General features: G+C 42.1%; 1 protein-coding gene across 2 annotated transcripts in view; it reads right to left on the bottom strand.

The window, feature by feature from the left end:
- PAPSS1 (3'-phosphoadenosine 5'-phosphosulfate synthase 1) overlaps positions 1-19,477 on the bottom strand; it is a 113,699-nt gene that overhangs the window by 32,888 nt on the left and 61,334 nt on the right. For both annotated transcript variants that reach the window (XM_005681330.3, XM_018049236.1), the window contains exon 10: positions 7,961-8,229. In XM_005681330.3, the coding sequence (XP_005681387.2) occupies positions 7,961-8,229 (269 nt within the window). The remainder of the gene's footprint in view (positions 1-7,960; positions 8,230-19,477) is intronic.

Here is a 19,477-nt window from a genome sequence, read left to right as displayed (position 1 = left end):
CGATTTTAAAACTAACATTAGCAAAGCCTGATCAAAACTGACAAAGTTTATCTGTGGCCTTTGCTGATCCCAATTAATGTGAAAAAGCATTCACTTTGTTAAGAAATACTACTATGTTTTATGTCCCAGGCCCATAAGCAGGATTAAGTAATACATGACCCCAAGTTCTTCAGATAAGAGATTGTGAATTTGTGTTGCACAATTCCAGAAACATTAATAAAATAAATGACCAGAAGACAAAATGATCAAAGAGCTCAAAGAGAGTCAAAGGTTATAATTAAAACTTGGTGTTTATGGCTCCTATAATTAGGCTCAGATCCTAAGAGCTGTCCCTTTAGTTGTTAAAGGCTTGGCAGTGTTTATGGGGAGGAATAGGGTTTAAACCCTAATAGATATCCTATTTACTGCTCCAGACAGGGGTGTAAAGCATGGACTAATTAAACAAACATACTGCATCACGTGGCAGTATGTTCCTACTGTCCCTGATTAAGGGCATTTGCTCAATTAAATACAATCAGTCGCTACTAAGGAGTGATTTACTAACTGCACCGATAACTTTCATGGCAGCTTATGATACATTTTCTCCAGGATTCAGCTGGTAATTTTCATTCAAATGCCTTAAAGACCAAGAGAAAACTTACTACACATATCTACATTCCAAGATATATCTTACTTTCAGCACATTCATGTAACACATCTTAAAAAGCATTATTTGTCCTTTATATAAATGGATTACAGCATTTAGTGAGATGGGACAATTTTTTAACATTAGAGAAGTAGCTCTCCCACCACATGCTGCCCTGCCCCCACCTACCCAACTCCTAAAATGGAATTTAGGAATCAAGCCATCAAATCTTTTACAGACTGGAAAATCAGGGACACATCCTGTTGATAACCAAATAGGCTAACAGCTGCTCATCATTCTGAGAACCATTTGTGCTGGAGAAACAAATCTGGTACCAATGCCTTCTAAATGACCTACAGAAAATGATTAAAGGAAGAGTCATTGTTTTTATTTTATTATTATTAGTTGGCAAATAAGCATTACTGGCAGACTCTGTCCTGATGTCACTGGAAAAGCTACAAAAATGAGTGCTGTGTGTGTTTTTAACTATAAAAAAATTCTTCATTTGAGGCTGTGAATAAGCCAAATAAGTCAAGCACACAAGTGAGGCACTTGAGAAAAAGAAATGGATAGTTTCCAAAAGCCACTCAATATAACAGTTTAAATCCTGCCAGGTCATAAACATTAAAATATTTAATAGTTTAAAATCTGAAGGTGTTTGTCAGAATTTCTTAAGTTTGTTCTGTAAAAGTTCAGAAGTTAAAAATTGCCTTTGCTTGGGTACCAGATGCGGTGCTTTCGGACAAGAGCCACAGCTCTTAGCATGTAGCTGACACTCCAGAGATTTACAGGCAGAAACTGCTCTAATATGCCTTTATTTCCTTCTAGGAAACGGAGCTCTGTGTAGGCACAGGGCATCTTTAACCTCTTTGCCCTCCTACCGACTGCTATGGCCCTCGACAGGCTTCCCGGCAGCAAGGAGACTGATGAAAAGAAGACACAGGCTTTGGAGTCAGGAAAGCTCGAGTTTCAGGTCCAGTTGTGCATCTTGCTCGTTGTAAGATATGACCAAGATTCCCTCCTTGACCTAACTTTGATCAGGTTCCTCCAAGCTCTCTATGCGCCGACCTTCAGAATCCGCCTTGTAGGGCTTATACTACCAACTGTGGCAAACATCTTGCTAAGTCAGTCTACAGCCCCTCCATCCTCAACATATGATCAAATTCTTCATCCATACCACCTCAAGTGATATGTGAACATTCTGTCCTGCCTTCAGCAAGGATCCTGCTAGGTCCATTTAACCAGAATCATCCCATGCCCGTTGTTTCTGATATTTCCTCCTAGTAATTTTCCAGCCACTGACCACCATTCTGCTCCTTGGCTATAAATCCCCACTTGACCGTGACATATTCAACTGAGCCCAGGCCTCCATTTAGGTCTCTTTTCTCCATGTTGCAACAGTTCCTGAATAAAAATCTGTTCTTTCTGCTTTAATTACTGTCCAGCTTCAGTTTTCCTGCACAGACCATAGTTACATTACTCCGTCTCTCTGAGCTTCAGTAACCTCAGCTGTAAAATGGAAATAACAGCTATCTCACTGAGCTGTTGTGGGGATGAGGTTATATAACATGCACAAAGAATCTGCTCGGTATATGATAGCCACATATACAGGCATTCAAGAAATGGTTATTTTCATTTGTCTTCATATTCTTTATTTGAGCTTTATATGATACTGTCAAACACCAAAGGATATTCCAAATCAGAGGATCTGTGCTCTGATGTGGAGTCTGTTAGGAAGCTGGTCATCCAGGCTCTCTGCCATAATCAAAACTCTACAACTTCACACAGATGGATGAGCAGCCTTGAGATGTACATAGCTCTCCTGAGACAGGGACAGAATCCCAGGGATGTTAAGAACTTGCAGCAACATAGTTTGTTACTGTTTTTTAAGGCAGTTGATATTAATTACCGTGTATTGTCACAAGCTAGGCAATGTGTTACTGATTTATATTTATTCTATTTACTTCTCACAACAACAGTTAAAAAAATATGCAGATGTGACTACTACCATGAGGCGGGATGAGATGGTTGGATGGCATTACAGACTCAATGGACATGAGTTTGATCAAACTCCAGGAGATAGTGAAGGACAGGGAAGCCTGGACTGCTGCAATGCATGGAATTGCAAAGAGTTGGACATGACTTAGCGACTGAACAACAACAATGAGGCAGGTATCAGAAGAATACAGAGTAAGGGAATTTCTTGGCAGCCCAGTGGTTAGGAGGGACTCGACACTTCCAATGCAAGGGGCACAGGTTTGATCGCCAGTTGGGAACTAAGATCCAGCATGTTATGCAGTGTGTCCAAAAAAAAAAAAAAAAAGAATACAGATTAAAGACGGGCTTCGCAAGTAGCACTAGTGGTAAAGAGCCCACGTCAATGCAGGAGACGAGAGAGGTGGATTTGAGCCCTGAGTCAGGAAGATCCCCTGGAGGAGGGCATGGTAACCCACTCTAGTATTCTTGCCTGGAGAATCCCATGGACAGAGGAGCCTGGTAGGATACAGTCCATGGGTCAAAGAGTCAGACACAAGTGAAGCGACTGAGCACGCACGCACAGATTAAACAAAGATAATCACAACACACAACTCTGGTTTGTGACAAATGAAAAATAAGTTTGAAAGGCACTGTACTAAAGAGTCTACCTCTAATAAATGTCAGCCAAGACCATCCAAATTCACTGTTTTGGGACTCCTACAGGATATTTTAAGAATTTATTTCCAGTCTGTTTTCCAAAAATCTGTGGCCACATATTTTAATTTTATATGATAAGAGAAAAACATTCTGTGGCAGTTAGAGCCCATGGCTCTGGAACCAGACTATCTCAACACTACTGTGATCTTTAACAGGTATGGTAACCCCTCTACTTCAGTTTCCTCATCTCTGAACTGAGAATAATAATCATCTACCTGCTCTCTCAGTGTCGTTCTAAGGATGAAGTTAGCTGATACACGTAAAGCACGTGGAACTTGTATCTGCTGGAAGCACTCAATAAACAGGCTACTCATATTCTCAATCATGGTCTATACATACAACTCATTTACTTCTCCATTTCCTCTTCAGTGAAACTGGTTTGATGAAAACATTTCAGAGGTTGGTTAACACAGACTGATTCCAAATAGGAAAAGGAGTATGTCAAGGCTGTATATTGTCACCCTGCTTGTTTAACTTATATGCAGAGTACATCATGAGAAACGCTGGGCTGGAAGAAGCACAAGTTGGAATCAAAAATGCCAGGAGAAAGATCAATAACCTCAGATATGCAGATGACACCACCCTTATGGCAGAAAGTGAAGAGGAACTAAAATGTCTCTTGATGAAAGTGAAAGAGAGTGAAAAAGTTGGCTTAAAGCTCAACATTCAGAAAACTAAGATTATGGCATCTGGTCCCATCACTTCATGGGAAAAAGATGGGGAAACAGTGGAAACAGTGTCAGACTTTATTTTGGGGGCTCCAAAATCACTGCAGATGGTGACTGTAGCCATGAAATTAAAAGACGCTTATTCCTTGGAAGGAAAGTTATGACCAACCTAGACAGCATATTAAAAAGCAGAGACATTACTTTGCCAACAAAGATCTGTCTAGTCAAGGCTATGGTTTTTCCAGTGGTCATGTATGGATGTGAGAGTTGGACTGTGAAGAAAGCTGAGTGCCGAAGAATTGATGCTTTTGAACTGTGGTGTTGAAGACTAAGAGTCCCTTGGACTGTAAGGAGATCCAACCAGTCCATCCTAAAGGAGAGCAGCCCTGGGTGTTCATTGGAAGGACTGATGCTAAAGCTGAAACTCCAGTACTTTGTCCACCTCATGTGAAGGCTTGACTCACTGGAGAAGACTCTGATGCTGGGAGGGTTTGGGGGCAGGAGGAGAAGGGGACGACAGAGGATGAGATGGCTGGAGGGCATCACCAACTCGATGGACATGAGTTTGAGTGAACTCTGGGAGTTGGTGATGGACAGGGAGGCCTGGCGTGCTGCGATTCATGGGGTCGCAAAGAGTCAGACACAACTGAGCAACTGAACGGAAGAAATAGAAAAGTATATACAGGACACTTGGTTACATAGAGCCAGGGGACCAAAATGGCTCAAATGAAAAAAGTAACCAAGTTTAGCTGAAGAAACACATTGCTGATGAGAATGTATCAGTAAAATGGTACAATCACATTAGAAAATTGGTTGGCAACATCTAGAAAAGCTGAACAAAGGCTCACCCCTAGAATATCTAGAATTCTAGGTATTAAACCAACAGAAATGCCCATGAAAAGTTACGCACTGAAATCTTCATGCCAGTACTATTCTTAATAGCAAACAACTGGAAACTGAGACGCCCATCCACAGTACTGGGTGCAGTCACACGATAGGATACTCCATGGTACAGAGAGAGACCAACCACAACTAGCTACACAGAACAGTAAGGTGAGTCTCTCCAACATATACAAAGGGAAAGAAGCCAAATGCCCGAGTATGCACGGTGTGATTTCAGTTATAAAAGCATGAGAAAAGGCTGGACTAGGTGCCCAGGTCCCCCAAGGGAAGAAGGATTGCTTCCCCACTTTGAGGAGGGCTGCCAGCACACACCCAGCAGGTTGTCAGCCCTCTTTAGAAATTGCCCCTGCAGAAAGAAGCAGCAGCAGTCAAAGGCAGGGGGCCCCTCCCTGGACAGCCAACCATTGGTCAACACAGAGGTTTAAGTGACTACTTTTTTGTGGAACTGAAAGCATCTTTGAAGGGCCTTTCCAGAAGCCCATCCAGGATCAACTCAGCCTTCCACAAGACCAAACTGCAGTTCAGCTTCTCCTCTAGCCCAACTCTGCTCCCTGCCTTTCTCTTTCTTCTGTGCCGCTCCCAAGAGCGATCCTCCTGAAGGCTCATCTCGCTCTTAGAGTCTGCTTCCCAGAATTTCCAACGAGCTCATGGGATCTACACTGTGAGAAGTGAGAACGGTGATGACTACTGTGGGGAGGATGGTGCGGGGGGTGCTGGGGGGCAGAGAGGAGAGGGCAGGATGCAGATTGTCAAGGGTGCTGGTAACAGTCTTTTCACCTGTCTGGGTGCTGGTCACACGACTGTTCAAACGGGAAAAATTCATTTAATTGTATACCTGGGAAATGTGCACTTTCTCCTAGGTATATTATAGTTCAATATGAAGTTAAAAGCAAGTAAGCAAATAAGGAGAATGAGACAGAACCTTAAAGAATATTTAGTCCCACCTCCTTGTGCATGCCTTAAATTACCCTTTTCTGTGCACTTAAAACGTAGCTCAGAGAAGTCGAACCTAAGGCTAGGTGGCAGACCAGGCCAAGAATGGTCCAAGAGCCTATGCTGTTTTAACCAGACCACGCTCTCAGGCGGAGCAACAGGAGTCCAATCTGAGGCTGCGGGAGGGCTTGCTGCAGCCAGCTCACCTCGTCAGCTTTGCCTTGCAAGAAGGAAGACTCTGAGGAAAGCCAAAATGCAGGCACCCCAAGGGTACCTTGATCTCTGAATTTTCCTCAAGAGACACACCTGGCTCTGAAATGACAGGACGTAAAAGCCTTTTGAATGCAGACAAACAGCATGTTTGACCCTGTGTGGTGCTCTCTCTTCTGTTTTTATTATTTGTCTATCCCCTCGTTGCCACCTTCTCTAAAGCAGTTTTTAGTTTATTTAGGTAATAAAATGTCATACCTTCTCTTTTAGACAGGAATCAGAATCACCAATGGGACAAAATATGTCCTCAATAGGCCAAGATAAATTCTTTCATTTTCCTCACGGGCTCTTAATGAAGCTATTGATAAACTCAGCCCTGACCCCTAAACTCATCTGTATCACTCCTACATTGAAAACTGCTCACCTGGTAATTCTGGAGAACTTCATTCCAAATGATTCCCTTAAAATGATGGTGATGAAGACAGCACCAAAAAAGTGGAAACTACTGGAACAAAATTGTTACTTTATTTCCAAAGTAACTCAGGAGAGAGGGGAGGTGCATGTACCTGTGACTGATACATGTTGATGGATGGCAGAAACCAACACAGTATAATACGGCAATTATCCTCCAATGGAAAATAAACTCTAAAAATAAATAATATCTTAGAAAATACAGATGCAAAAATCATAAATAAAATATTAACAAATAGAGAAAAAAAAAAGACGTAAGAACTAAAGACACGGTGATCTCTGGGAAACTAAAACAGCTTTCAGCACCCAATTCTTATGAATATTTTATACCAACAAAGAGGGAAGATTATGAGGAATTCTACCCCATGTCTTCTAATATATTATTCAGGCTGATCCAAGAGAAGAATTAAATACCCTGTAAACTTTTAGCTTGCTGTTACTGTAATTTTCTGTCAGTATTTCTTAGATCAACAGCATACAACCCCACAACTGAGCTCCAATAAAAATTTTTAGGCTTGATCCCAAGGAACAGCCAAACATGTTTAATTTCCTTAAAAAAAATTTTTTTTAAGGAAGCTATCACAGAGTATCTACAACTAAATTGTTTTTATCCTTCTAAAACGGTTTGCCTCCCAAATATATCTAATAAGTAAATTCATCTCCCTTCAAGGTGGGAATGGAAAAGAATGCAATAATCATGTGCATTCCATTCTTTATCTTAAACTTTCAATAGGAAGCTGGCTAGGAATTTTTTACACACTGTTTTTCAGGACATTCCTTAACTTATCCATTTATTCAAACAAATATTTTTTGAAAGCCAACTCCACCTTGAAGCAAAAACCTAAGTCGTCTTCATTATATACGGTTATAAAAAGATCTCAAAACTTTTCTTTTGACTGCTAAGTAGAACTCTAGAACTCTACTCCACCCAAAATCAAGAAGCAATTTTATTTCCTGACTCTATTAGTCCTTCAATAGAGAACAGATGAAGAATGTTTTCTTTAAAGATACCATCCTTTTCTTCCCACTCAAATACCAGGAGCAAAAGTCAGGCCGATTCTGTCCCCTGGGAAGAGTGACTTAGAACTTTGTTAAAGGGATAAGATGCCTGCTGTCAGATCTGCGTAATAAGGGCCAGACAAGAGCCTGTGTCATACATGCTCAAGGCTGCCCAGCCCTGTGTCTGCAAGGAACTTTCCCTCCTTCACAGCTGGGACCACAAACCATAATAAGACCAAGAGCACCCCTCCCTGCCTTCCCAATTCCTAACAAGACTGCCTCCTGAGGGCCACCTCTAGAGCGCATCCCCAACAGAGCAGGTGAGTTCTCCAGCCTCATGTTCAGAACAGATCTATGATCGGAGGAAGTATCCAAAGATAAGTTTGTTGTGGCTACCTGCTGTGTGAGTCACAGTGGTTTCAACACTGCTGCAGAGCAAATCTTAAAAGCCATCTACCTCAGTTGGTCCAGCATACATCATGGGAGACGGGAAGATGGCCACCACTGTGGTTTCAGGATTCAGGACTCCTTCCTCCAGCACTGCAGCGTGCTGTTTCATCCGCCACATCAGAGGGACGTCATCATCCTTTGTCCAGCCCCCAAGCGGGTGAAGGAGAAGGACAGGGCGCCGGTAGCCCCTCTCCAGAAGCTGCCTGTGGGTGTCCTGCATTAACAGAGCATGGCCATTGTGTACTGGGTTGCGCAGTTGAAAGGCAAAGACAGCATCTGAAAGAGAATTTCAGAGTTAAGAACAGCACGTTTCTAATGTTACCTTCCAAAAGATAAGCAATTCTTCTTGAAGCTTGATGCTCAGGATTAAGCAAACGTATGCTCAGAATCAGAAACTGGGGGAAAAGCATGTACTGTGCTGACCACTTACTTCAAGGCAGCCTGATACAGTAACTATTACTTTACACATCTTACAAGCCTGAGGATGTGTCACATAATAGTACTGGACTTTCAACAATTATTTTCTGCATTCATGGGCAACCTGAGGATGAAAATCAGACTGTCTGGCCCGAACACACCTCAGGTCAATGGCCTGCAAAGCATATAAATTCTCAGTCTATGCCTTAATAACCCATCAGGTCAACCCTGTCATCAGATCTAAGACGGTCCTTTATTAAAGAAAGACAGAGAAGTGGAGGGGTTAGAAAATTTACTTTCTATCTAAATAAGTTCATTTATACTGATTACTCTAATTGACTGCAATGCTATCCAGTTGTTTTGTGATGACAGGTCTAGATTTTAGATTATAATTTGTGTGCTAAGTCGCTCAGTCATGTCTGACTCTTTGTGACCCTGTGAACTGTAGCCCGTCCAGGCTCCTCTGTCCAGGATTCTCCAGGCCTGAATACTGGAGTGGGTTGCTATGCCCTCCTCCAGGGGAATCTTCCCAACCCAGGGAGCGAACCCAGGTCTCCCACAATGCAGCTGGATTCTTTATCATTGAGCCATGCAACAACAATATCCCTTACAAGGACCATTGCTATTACTCAAATGTTGAAAAGTGCTGAATAAATTAAAGTGGTTGACTATGTATCTTCTGCTTACAACCCTGGCTTCACTCCTACATGGGGCTCTTGCTGTCAGGAGACCTTTCTCAGAAGGCATGGCTCTTTGGGTTCATAGAGTAATTTTATAGAACAGAGTAACAACCCAGTAAGAGGAGCTCTGTGTTTGGTGCCCTCATTATATCTGATAAGTCATCATGCAATGTCAATCTAACCTAGACTCAAAGAAGAACATCTTTCCCTTCCCTAATAATTTTAAGCTGAATTGTAATAATATCCCCAGTCTATTCTCAGTTCTAACCCTCTTCTATCACAGCAACAAAAAGCACAGAAAGAAAACTATGGCACCTAGTTGACCAGGAGGTTTCTGGGGACACATCCTGTGACGTTACAAGATTGAGAGCATCATCACTATGCTATGAAGTTCTCAAGTTACCTTTTATAAATGAACAAGGCTGGTTTACACCAAAGAAATAGCTAGCAAGACATAAGGTACAAAAAAGAAATCTTGATACAAATACGTGAGTATCTAAAATTAATGGGCTTCCCTGATGGTTTAGATGGTAAAGCATCTGCCTGCAATGTTGGAGACCCGAGTTCGATCCCTGGGTCAGGAAGATCCCCTGGAGAAGGAAATGGCAACCCACTCTAGTACCCTTGCCTGGAGAATCCCATGGACAGAGCGGCCTGGTAGGCAACTGTCCATGGGATTGCAAAGAGTCGGACAAGACTGAAAGACTTTACTTACTTATCTAAAATTATCCTGCTTTAAGGAAACAGGAGGAGGGGTGATATCACAGTTTTTCTGTCCTTCTGAAAACACTTCAAATTATAGATATCAAAAGATTTCAAAACATCCCTTTTAGCCATTATACAGAACTCCCCTTGCCCAAGACCAAGAGTGAATCTTACTTCCTAATTTTCTATCATACTCCAGCCTTTCCAAAAAACAACAAAGAATGTCTCCTGAACACACGCACTACCACTGTTCCATGTAACCTGCATTCTGATTCTGGACTCGATCTCATCAGCAAGTTTAGTTCTCTCCCCTCTCTTCCCTTCCCTTTACCCATTCTTTGTAAACAGCCTTGAAGAACAACAGAGACACTTTCTAGCCATTAAGGAATCCTACTGATGTGTTACTGCACCGATGGGGAGGTTGGGGGCAAGTAGCTCAGGCTTGGACCACGGGGAGGAAAGAGACTAAGAGCACTCTGGGCCAGCACAAGCCTGCGGCACCTGGGCCAAGGAGATGCCTGCCTGAGTGGGGTCAGTGGGGCCAGGGCTGAGGAGACAGCTCGTCTGACTGGGAGACTGCACCGCACATGGAGGAACGGCAAGTAAGTAAATCCATGGAAGATGATGGGAGCCAGGATTCTGACTGTAGGAGAGAAAAGGCAAAAGAACCAAAAGGAAGAAAGGCTAGAAAAGACCATGTGGTATTGGATTAGGGTTGAAAATAACAGGATGACCAGCCTCATGGTTTTCAGCTGTATGGACAGATGTATTCAGGAACAGATATAAACTTCTGTGAGTATACATGCTTATTTTTTGGTTCTGTCCACTGAAAGGTCCTACAAGCAGTGACTACCCAGTGGCAAAGAGCAAAACTAAAGCCCAAATTTTGCAACCTAAATACTACCCTATATTTCAATAAACCAGGGTTTGTTGGCAGAAATGGCCAATTCTGGGGCAGGCATGGATAGCACAACATGAGATGGAATGTCTTTTGTACCATAAAGAAAAAAAGTGCTCAGAGAAGGATGAAGACATGTCAAAGGATACAGCAACCAGGACATGTCAAGGGACACAGCCCCAGAAGCCAACCTAGGACAAGCTAAACATCAAAGTAAATACTTCATGGTTTCAAAACCACTGAGTGAAAGAGTCTATGAACCCAGAAAGAATAAAATAAATGGAAAAAAAACAATGAAGAAGTGGAAACTCTAACTTACAGTATAGAAGATCAACTAACAAATGTAACCAGAATGATAGCATTAGAAAAATCACCTTGTTTGCAGCGTGCTAAAAACTAACAGATAAAAATTTGATAACAACGGGATATTTATCGAGTCTCAAAATCTGCCCCCCAAAATACTTGTTAGTATGTACAAAAGAACTTGTTAACTTTACAGCAGGAAAAACCTGGTAAACATGACCTTTAACGCTGAAAGTTAAGTTTTTAAAAAGTTAAGCTCATCTGTAAGAGGACAAATCAAAACTGTGAGCCACAAAATATGATGTGCCAATGATTCAGCCTTGCGCCCTATGGGATTCCTGACAAAATGTGTAACTAGAACCTAATCATGAGGAAACAGCAGATGAACCAAAACTGAGAGACAGTCAAGTAAGTAAATAACAGGTACTCTTCAGAAACGCCACGTCTGTGAAAGACACAGCAAAGACCAAGTGGCTGCTCTGATGAGGCAGACTAAAGGCACGACTGACGTCCAGAAGCACACTGAAAGGTGGCAAAGAGAAGACTTCAGCTGTCATTGTTGGCTCTGTGATAAAGAACCAACTGGAACAATGGCGTGATGTGAGTGCAGGACCCAGGCTGGACTGTCTCATACCAGTGTATTTTTCTCTGTTCGACGAGCACACTGAGGTCAGGCAGGAGACTGTCCTTATTTTCAGTAAATACATGCGGAAATAACTAAGGAGCAATGAGACACTGTGTCTGCAACTTTCAAAGAAAGTGAGAATGAAAAGGCAAGTAAACATAATGTCAATTATGGCATCTGGGTAAAACATATAGGAGCTCTTGGTACTATTACAATTTTTCTGTAGATTTTAAAAATTATTTCAAAGCAAAATGTTAAAAAATGAAGTAAAAAATTATGATGGGAAACATATGAACTGACTACAATGTGTGAATTTTACTTAGATCCTAAATCAAACTATAAAAACAAGAAACGTAACTACTATGAAATGATCAGAAATACAAACACTGACTAGATATTTAATAGTATTGTGTGGGTTCTCAGTCACTCCGTCGTGTCTGACTCTGTGTGACCCCACAGGCTGTAGCCCACCCGGCTCCTCTGTCCATGGGATTTTCCAGGCAAGAATACTGGAGCGGGTTGCCATGCCCTCCTCCAGGGGATCTAACTGCCCCAGTGATTGAACCCGGGTCTCCTGCACCTCGTGCACTGCAGGCAGATTCTCTACTGCTGAGCCATCGGGGAAACCTATTTGATAGTATTAATAAACTATTATCATTTAGGTGCAACAGTGATATCATGGCTCTGCTTTTAAAGTCCTAACTTTTAAGAAATACTTTCTGAAATATTTAGACGGAAATGACTTGAGGGCTGAGATGTGCTTCAGAATAACATGCAGGAATGCAGTAGGGTAAGCAGCAGCGTAAGTGAAACAAGATTAGTCAAGAGTTGGTACAATTGAATTTGGGTTGGAGGTATACGGGGCCTCATTCATACTATTACAAAAGTAAAGAGTTACTTTAAAGTGTTACTTCAGATTCTTACCGTCTGAGCCACCAAGGAAGCCTAATACATCTACTTACAAATATAAGCAGCATATATTTGAAATTTTCTCTAAAAATTTTTAGAAGGGAAGATACACATGGATGAAGCATTGTTTTGGAACAGGACATTTACAGTTTCAAATCACAAGTCTACCAGTTTTTAAGTATAGACTGTGGTCTTTAAGGTCTTCATTTCACTTCTGACATCTTGGGGTGATACTAAAGTTACTGTTATGAAGAGAATATAAAGTACCCAGCACGGTGAGATGCACACTGCAGTCACTTAATAAATCTAAGTTCCTTAAGACAATTCATTCTTAAAAAAAAAAAAAAAAAAAAAAAAAAAACAGAAAAGCACCCTATCCAAAAGTTCCTGGCAGGGAAATTGAACCCACTGTTCTACTGGCAGCTCCAGGTCTATTCCAGACGAACACCCCAGTGAGTGTTTAAAGACGAGGGTGCGTTAGCTCTGCGCTGGGACATGCAGCCGGCGCTGTCCTTAGCCGGCGCTGTCCTTAATGAGGAGCAGGTGTGCAGGACCCCTGGGTAATACATCTCAGGTGTGTGATGACTACATTCCTAGACTTCAGTCAGGGCAAATCTCATTCTATAAGATGGCCATTTTGCAAGATTATTTACATGACAGGATGTGCAAAAGGAAACATAAAAAATAAATTCTGTCTCAAATACACATATTTCACAGGTTCTAATAATTCACCTACCTAGGCTTCCTTTCCAAAAAGAATTAATCTAGCTCCACATGGACATTTAACAGATAAAGGTAAGATGAATGACTTCTTAAAAGTTTACATTAGCAGCGTATAAAGGATTTTACTGACAAAATTTCCTCCGGGTAGAATTATTTCCTTATTATCAGGTCCATTCAGAAATGCAGTAATCATTTGGTCTGCCCATTTTTTTCTCCCCAGTATTACCAGGCTTTTCCTAAACTTCCAGTCTTTTCAATCCCTTATAACTATTTATCAATGAATTACCCAAATGGTTTTAACTGTCTGTAGCTGCAGACTGCATTTTCATCCCTACCATCTGGTTTCTCCACTAGAGAACTTACATGGATGAACAATGTAACAGGAGTAACTGATCCATTGGAAGCTTACATTCCCAAGGTATTGTCCCAACTAACATAACCCAACATGCATCACTATTAAATTTTCCTCCATCAATTTTCCAACAAGGATGGAAAAAGAATAATGGGCTACTATGGACCTTGGCCCACTGATACTTACAGCAACTCTCAATAATTTTTCACATTCTCATCCCCATTTCCTAGAGGACAGTGAATTCCCTGTTGTCACACCATAACTGGTATAAAATATTTACCTTTTCACTTATAACTCCTTATGGCTTAGTTTAAGACTGAATGCTTTACCAAAGATCAGAGTTTCAACTGTGTTTGAAAATGGGACATTACCTACAAAATGACTGAAGCTTAATATTAACATTAATGATTTCCATTTCTTTCTAGCCCTCTGTCCTCATTCCTGGGATGTGTGTGTGTGTGCATGTGTTAATTGCTGAGTCATGTCCAATTCTCTGTGACCGCATGGACTGTAGCCTGCCAGGCTCTTCTGTTAGTGGTATTCTCTAGGCAAGAATATTATGATTTCCATCTCTTTCTAAGCCTCTGCCTTCATTTCTGGGAAAGGACCACGAATTCTATTATTTTGGCTTATAGAAAGTACACTGTGAAGTTGTTGATGATGTGCACAAAAGCAAACTTTTTCCTTCAAGAGCTGGAGGGAATATTTTATGCTTTAAAGGCTATGGGGTTTCTGCTGCAACTACTCAACTCTGCACGAGTAATGCAACAACAGTCAGAGACAATGCATAAACGAGTGAGTGTGCATATTTCCCAATAAAACTTTATTTATAAGAACCAGCAGTAGGCCAGATCTGGCCTGCAGGCTGTAATTTACTGACCTCTCAAAGACAAATGAAATTTGGGTGATGGAAGTGAAAACACTGCAGCCAAGCCACCTGGTGAGATCAAAAGTGTGGAAGCAGGAAGGCAGATGTGTCTGAGGACATAGAATTATTGATTTTGTCAAAGATGGATATGAAACCTAGCATGTGGTATCACGTAGAATTCTGAAACACAGGTTAGGAAGGATACTGCATTCCAAACAGAGGTTGTGCATTTATCAGCCATATTCCAGAGAGAACTGGCCTAGTAGACTGTGCAGGGTTGATGTGGGTGAGAGTCAGGGGGTGGAGTGGAGAGACAGCAAAACCAGAAGGCTGCTGCAGAGAAACATGTGCCCCACATTTTCCATATAAAATAAACCATCCTCCAGGCTTCCATTGTCTCTGCTCACTCAATGTGTTCCTCCCCCAGCACACAGGCAGGCTCCTATGACTGATCACAACCAACACCCGTACACCATAACCACATGGCAACAGTGAAGACAGGTGCTACCCTCGCAACATGGGAGACCCAGGTTCAATCCTTGGGTCAGAAAGATCCCCTGGAAAAGGGAATGGGTAGCCACTCCAGTATTCTTGCCTGGAGAATTTCATGAACAGAGGAGCCTGGCAGGCTACAGTCCAAGAGGTCGCAAACAGTCAGACACAAATGACTAACACATACATACAAATGAAATACTGAAGAAAATTTGGAGAGAAAAAACCAACCCAAATGCATGATCTTAATATAATTGGTTTTGGTTTTTTGCAGTCTCCTAGTTTTTCTCCTTACGCATACATTTTTACACAGATGTGATCAAATGCGTATGACATTTTATACCCTGCTTGGCCCATTTTAGTCTAATCACCTGTTTCTGACATCTTGTAGTCCTCTCAGAACCATAAGGTTCACTGCTGGGTCCTATGACATTCTTTCTTTACAGACTCATTCAGGAAACTTACCCCTCTGCCTGGATTCAATTACCATGTGCATACAGATGGCTTCTGTTAGCTGCATCTCTAAGTCCTGACCTTCCAACTCATCAGTTACAGAGACTTATTACTAAAAACATTTCAATAGATATTGCTCATTACCGCTCCCACCCCCTCAATTTCTCCACCTTCACTATTACCCACATATCTCAAGCCAAAAGCAGGCCCAGCTCCCTAGACATCTATATTTCATGCCTAAGTAAGGAAGAGCCCCACAGTACAGCTTCTCTCCTTCTCCTCTGCATTCAATACCATCCAGGAGCCAACACATCATGTTAAATATAGTCTGATCCCTTCCCTGCAGCAGGTGGAAGGAGAAGAAGACAGTGGGGAAGCTTCTTCTGAGGATGCACTGACATGTGATGGGGAAGGAATGGCACCAGGAGTGTTTCCTGGTGGTGGAAGGAGGGTGGACCCCGACCCCCTGGATACAGGAAGGACACAGGCTGCCTGACCGAGCATCACGGCCCTGGAACACAATGCGGCATACTGAAAACTGGGCCGGGCCCCTGCGCTGCAGTTCCTCAGCAAAGGGTCCAGGGATGGCAGCAGGTTCCCAGCAGGGCTGCTGTGAGCCACTAATGGACTGGTCAGCAGGGGAGTACTCCAAACTCTTTCCCCCACATTTCTCAGAAGTGCGCTTTGCTGCCCAGCCCACAGGCAGAGTCCTGGACTGCATCCCAACCACTAAACCCAGAATTACAACATCTTCCTGCTTGCTTCCTTTCAACTTCTCTGAAAACTGTCCTACATACAGCACTAATTAATAAGTCTTCTCTTCCAGTCCTAGGCAAGCTCTACTCTCTGCCATTTTACCCCCAAACTGTAACTACAGGCAATTCTGATTTCCCTCAGATCAATGCAGTAGCTGAACAAGAGTCCTGAGAACAGTGCCAGGCTGGCGGGGGAGAGGGGAAAGGTGAGGGCGCTCTATGTTTACCTCTGTGGGGGATTTTTTAAGAAAGTTGGAAACAAACAAACAAAAAACGAGTTTGATGCCCCACCTCCCTCAGGCCTGTCATAAATCACCAGTCTTTTACTTGAACTGCTCAAGAGAGAATAAAAAAAAAAATCCACAAGACAGAGATAGGCCACTTGAGTAAATATGAATAGACTAGAATTTTTCACAAACAGGGACTCTCATACCCAAAACATGGCAGCACGTTTTCTTTCTTAAAAGTGCTTTCAAATTAACGTGAAACGTAATGTTGAATATAAAGCTTTTTGCCAAATAGACCCTGTACTGTCTGCTCTGCGTTCACCTTCCCCTCTAGTCCCTGTCTCCTCCTGAGCATGTCTGTGTGCGTGTACATGTGTGTGTGCACATGTGTGTCCAGGGGCAAGGGGAGGGCTGCACTCCTACCTCCCCAAGGCAGACCCCAACAGTCAAGCAGAGGATGGAGGAGAAAACATCTAACCCCAGCATGGTGACCGCAGCCGTGCCCACACCCCGACAACCATCTCCTGCCCGCTGCCCCTCCCCACAGCACCAGCCTTCTCTTATCCCACTTAAGAAACAATGTCAGGAATGGTAATACTACCCCCAAATTGCTAGTCCCCAGATGCCTCATCATTCCTTGGCAGCTCCCTTAACCTTGACCACCCGTCTTTAAATACTCACTTTGTCAGATAACGCTCACAGCCTCATCTGAGTGTGCCCTGACCCAGCTGACAGAGGCTCCGTCACCCAACCTCAGATCGTAGCATCTCCTGCTCACTGCCTTGTGGCAGTGCCTTCAGAGGCAGGCGATCTGCTTGCGCCTCAGCTTCCTCATATATCTATCATTCCCAACTTTGCCTAAGATATCTACCTACTGTTTCTACCAATTCATTTAAAATACGGGCTGGTTCAATACAAGGCTTTTTCAGATTTATTAAGCACTGTGCTAGCACACACTAGCTAGAAAGGAATTATGTCAATGTTTCCCTTCGTAACCCAGCAGGACTCCACTGTGTATAATAAACATTAACTTGGCTCTTAATAGGCTTAAGTGAAATTTATTCTTTCCAAGATAGTGGTCAATCATCAATGGTTCAAAGAACCTGCCACCTGGAACCGTGACACCTTGCAATCACATGGGTATTAGTGATTTTCCAATCCTTCCAGCTACAGAATGGGTTAGAAACACCAAAACTGATCATATCAATGTGCGCAGGACAGCCCACACAGGGTAATCAGAGTTCTTCTACTATGATGAGGGAAGGAGGAGGAAGAGGTTAAAAAGGAATCCTAAGTAAAAGGAAAAAAAGAATTTCCTCTTTTCTCTCCCTTGAATTATGATTTGTACACACAAGTAGATGACTTGTTACTGGCTTCCGGAAAAGAGTGAGTAAGAACTATAAAGGAAGGCCCTCAATCTGTTGTTTATTTGCTTTAGTCTAAAATGGAAAAGTAAACAAAATAACACCCTACCATCTTTTTTGCTTGATTTAAGGCAAATAACTGGCTCCCAGCTACTTTAAACAAAAGTTGCAATCACTCATTATGCAACAAATTCTCTAAATGATTTAAAATGTTTGGCCCCACAAGGAAGAATGCAAAACAGATGTAACATAAAGTCTCTGATTATGAATGATAATTTCACGATAAGACCCTTCAACAGTGCCAAAAAATTATTTATTAACATGAGCTTCTGATATAAATTATTTCGGAAACAAAAATAAATGAGCAGGTCTCAGCAAGTCCTCAGTTAAACATGTTCCTGCTTACCAGAAAAAGAGGTCTATACATGTTAAATTATCAGATGCTTCTGGCCACACACAAGATAAGACTCAACTAGAAGCGTCTTCTATAACTCAAACACGCATTAGGTCTTTGAGTAAGAAATGTGGATACAGAGGACTCGAGGGTTGATCAGAAACTCAAACAGTGTAAGATTCTCATGGATTCTCATGGATTCTCACGGTTACAAAATGGCTACCAGAGCTCCAAACACTGAACCTATACATGATCACATCCAAAGCAAGAGGAAAAGGCAGGATGGAAAAAGATAACTTTTTGTCCTAAGCCTGATTCTCTTTAGAAAGGAAAACCTCTCCCAGAAGCCCATCTGCCTTACACTTCAAAAGCCAAACCAGACTTACACATGGACCTTTAAGTCACGTACTGACAAAAGAGAATGAGGCACCATCCTGACTTATAGCAGGCATGATACAGTCCCCTACGACTGTGCCCAAAACATGTTAGCAAAATGGAAGAAAACAAGCTGCTGTATCAGCAAGCAGCGAGTGTCATAGAGAAATTCCTGCACAAGTGGCTTAGGCCAAATGTGTGCTTCAAATTCAGAGGTGAGGAATAAAATTCAGAAGCAGAAATGTAGTCCTACACTATCAAATACCCTGAGGTATCTAAGCAGGAAATGTGAATGAATGAGGCAGGCTGCTGAGGCCTGTGGAGCTCTGAAGGGGTGTACCCAGATCACATCTCCAGTTCCTGATCCATTTCACATCATATCGAATATCAGCAACTACAATAGAGCTATCTCCTCAATTTCTACACAGAAGTTATTTGAAAAAGCAGCATCCATGTTTAGGGTTTAACCATTTCTGGAGTGAGAATTCGTAAGCAGTATGATTGTTAAGAGGCTCGAAATTCTTCAGACGTTAAAAAAAGCCTCCAAAGATCTACAGCAAACGCTGTGGCATCTGCGGATGTACCAGTATAAACACACTATTTACCTACCTTTGTGTAAAAGACCTGCTAATCACAGATGTCTAATATAAAAATCCCTGTCCTGGGATACTTTCTAAGGCAATATTATAAAGAAGAGTTTCTACAGACTCTCCAATTCCACTGCTCCACGTCATCCTAATTCAGAAATCTGAAATCATTACTAACCTACTCTTCAATAACTTTTTCTGTTATTTTTTGACTGTCTCCCTCTAATACACCATAAGCTCCTGTTTACTTATGCATACTCAGCACTCGGCACTCCGGCACACACAACAGATGAACAGCAAACACTTGGTGAATGAACAGTAAACACTTGGTGAATGAACAGTGAACGTGTTATTGCTGTTCTATTGTTTTACGCAGAATGTCATTATTTCTATTGTT

The sequence above is a fragment of the Capra hircus genome, chromosome 6 (assembly GCF_001704415.2).
Source record: "Capra hircus breed San Clemente chromosome 6, ASM170441v1, whole genome shotgun sequence".
NCBI classification, from domain to species: Eukaryota; Metazoa; Chordata; class Mammalia; order Artiodactyla; family Bovidae; genus Capra; species Capra hircus.
Note: the sequence above shows the minus strand (reverse complement) of the source record. Positions and strands in the feature narration are given on the sequence as shown.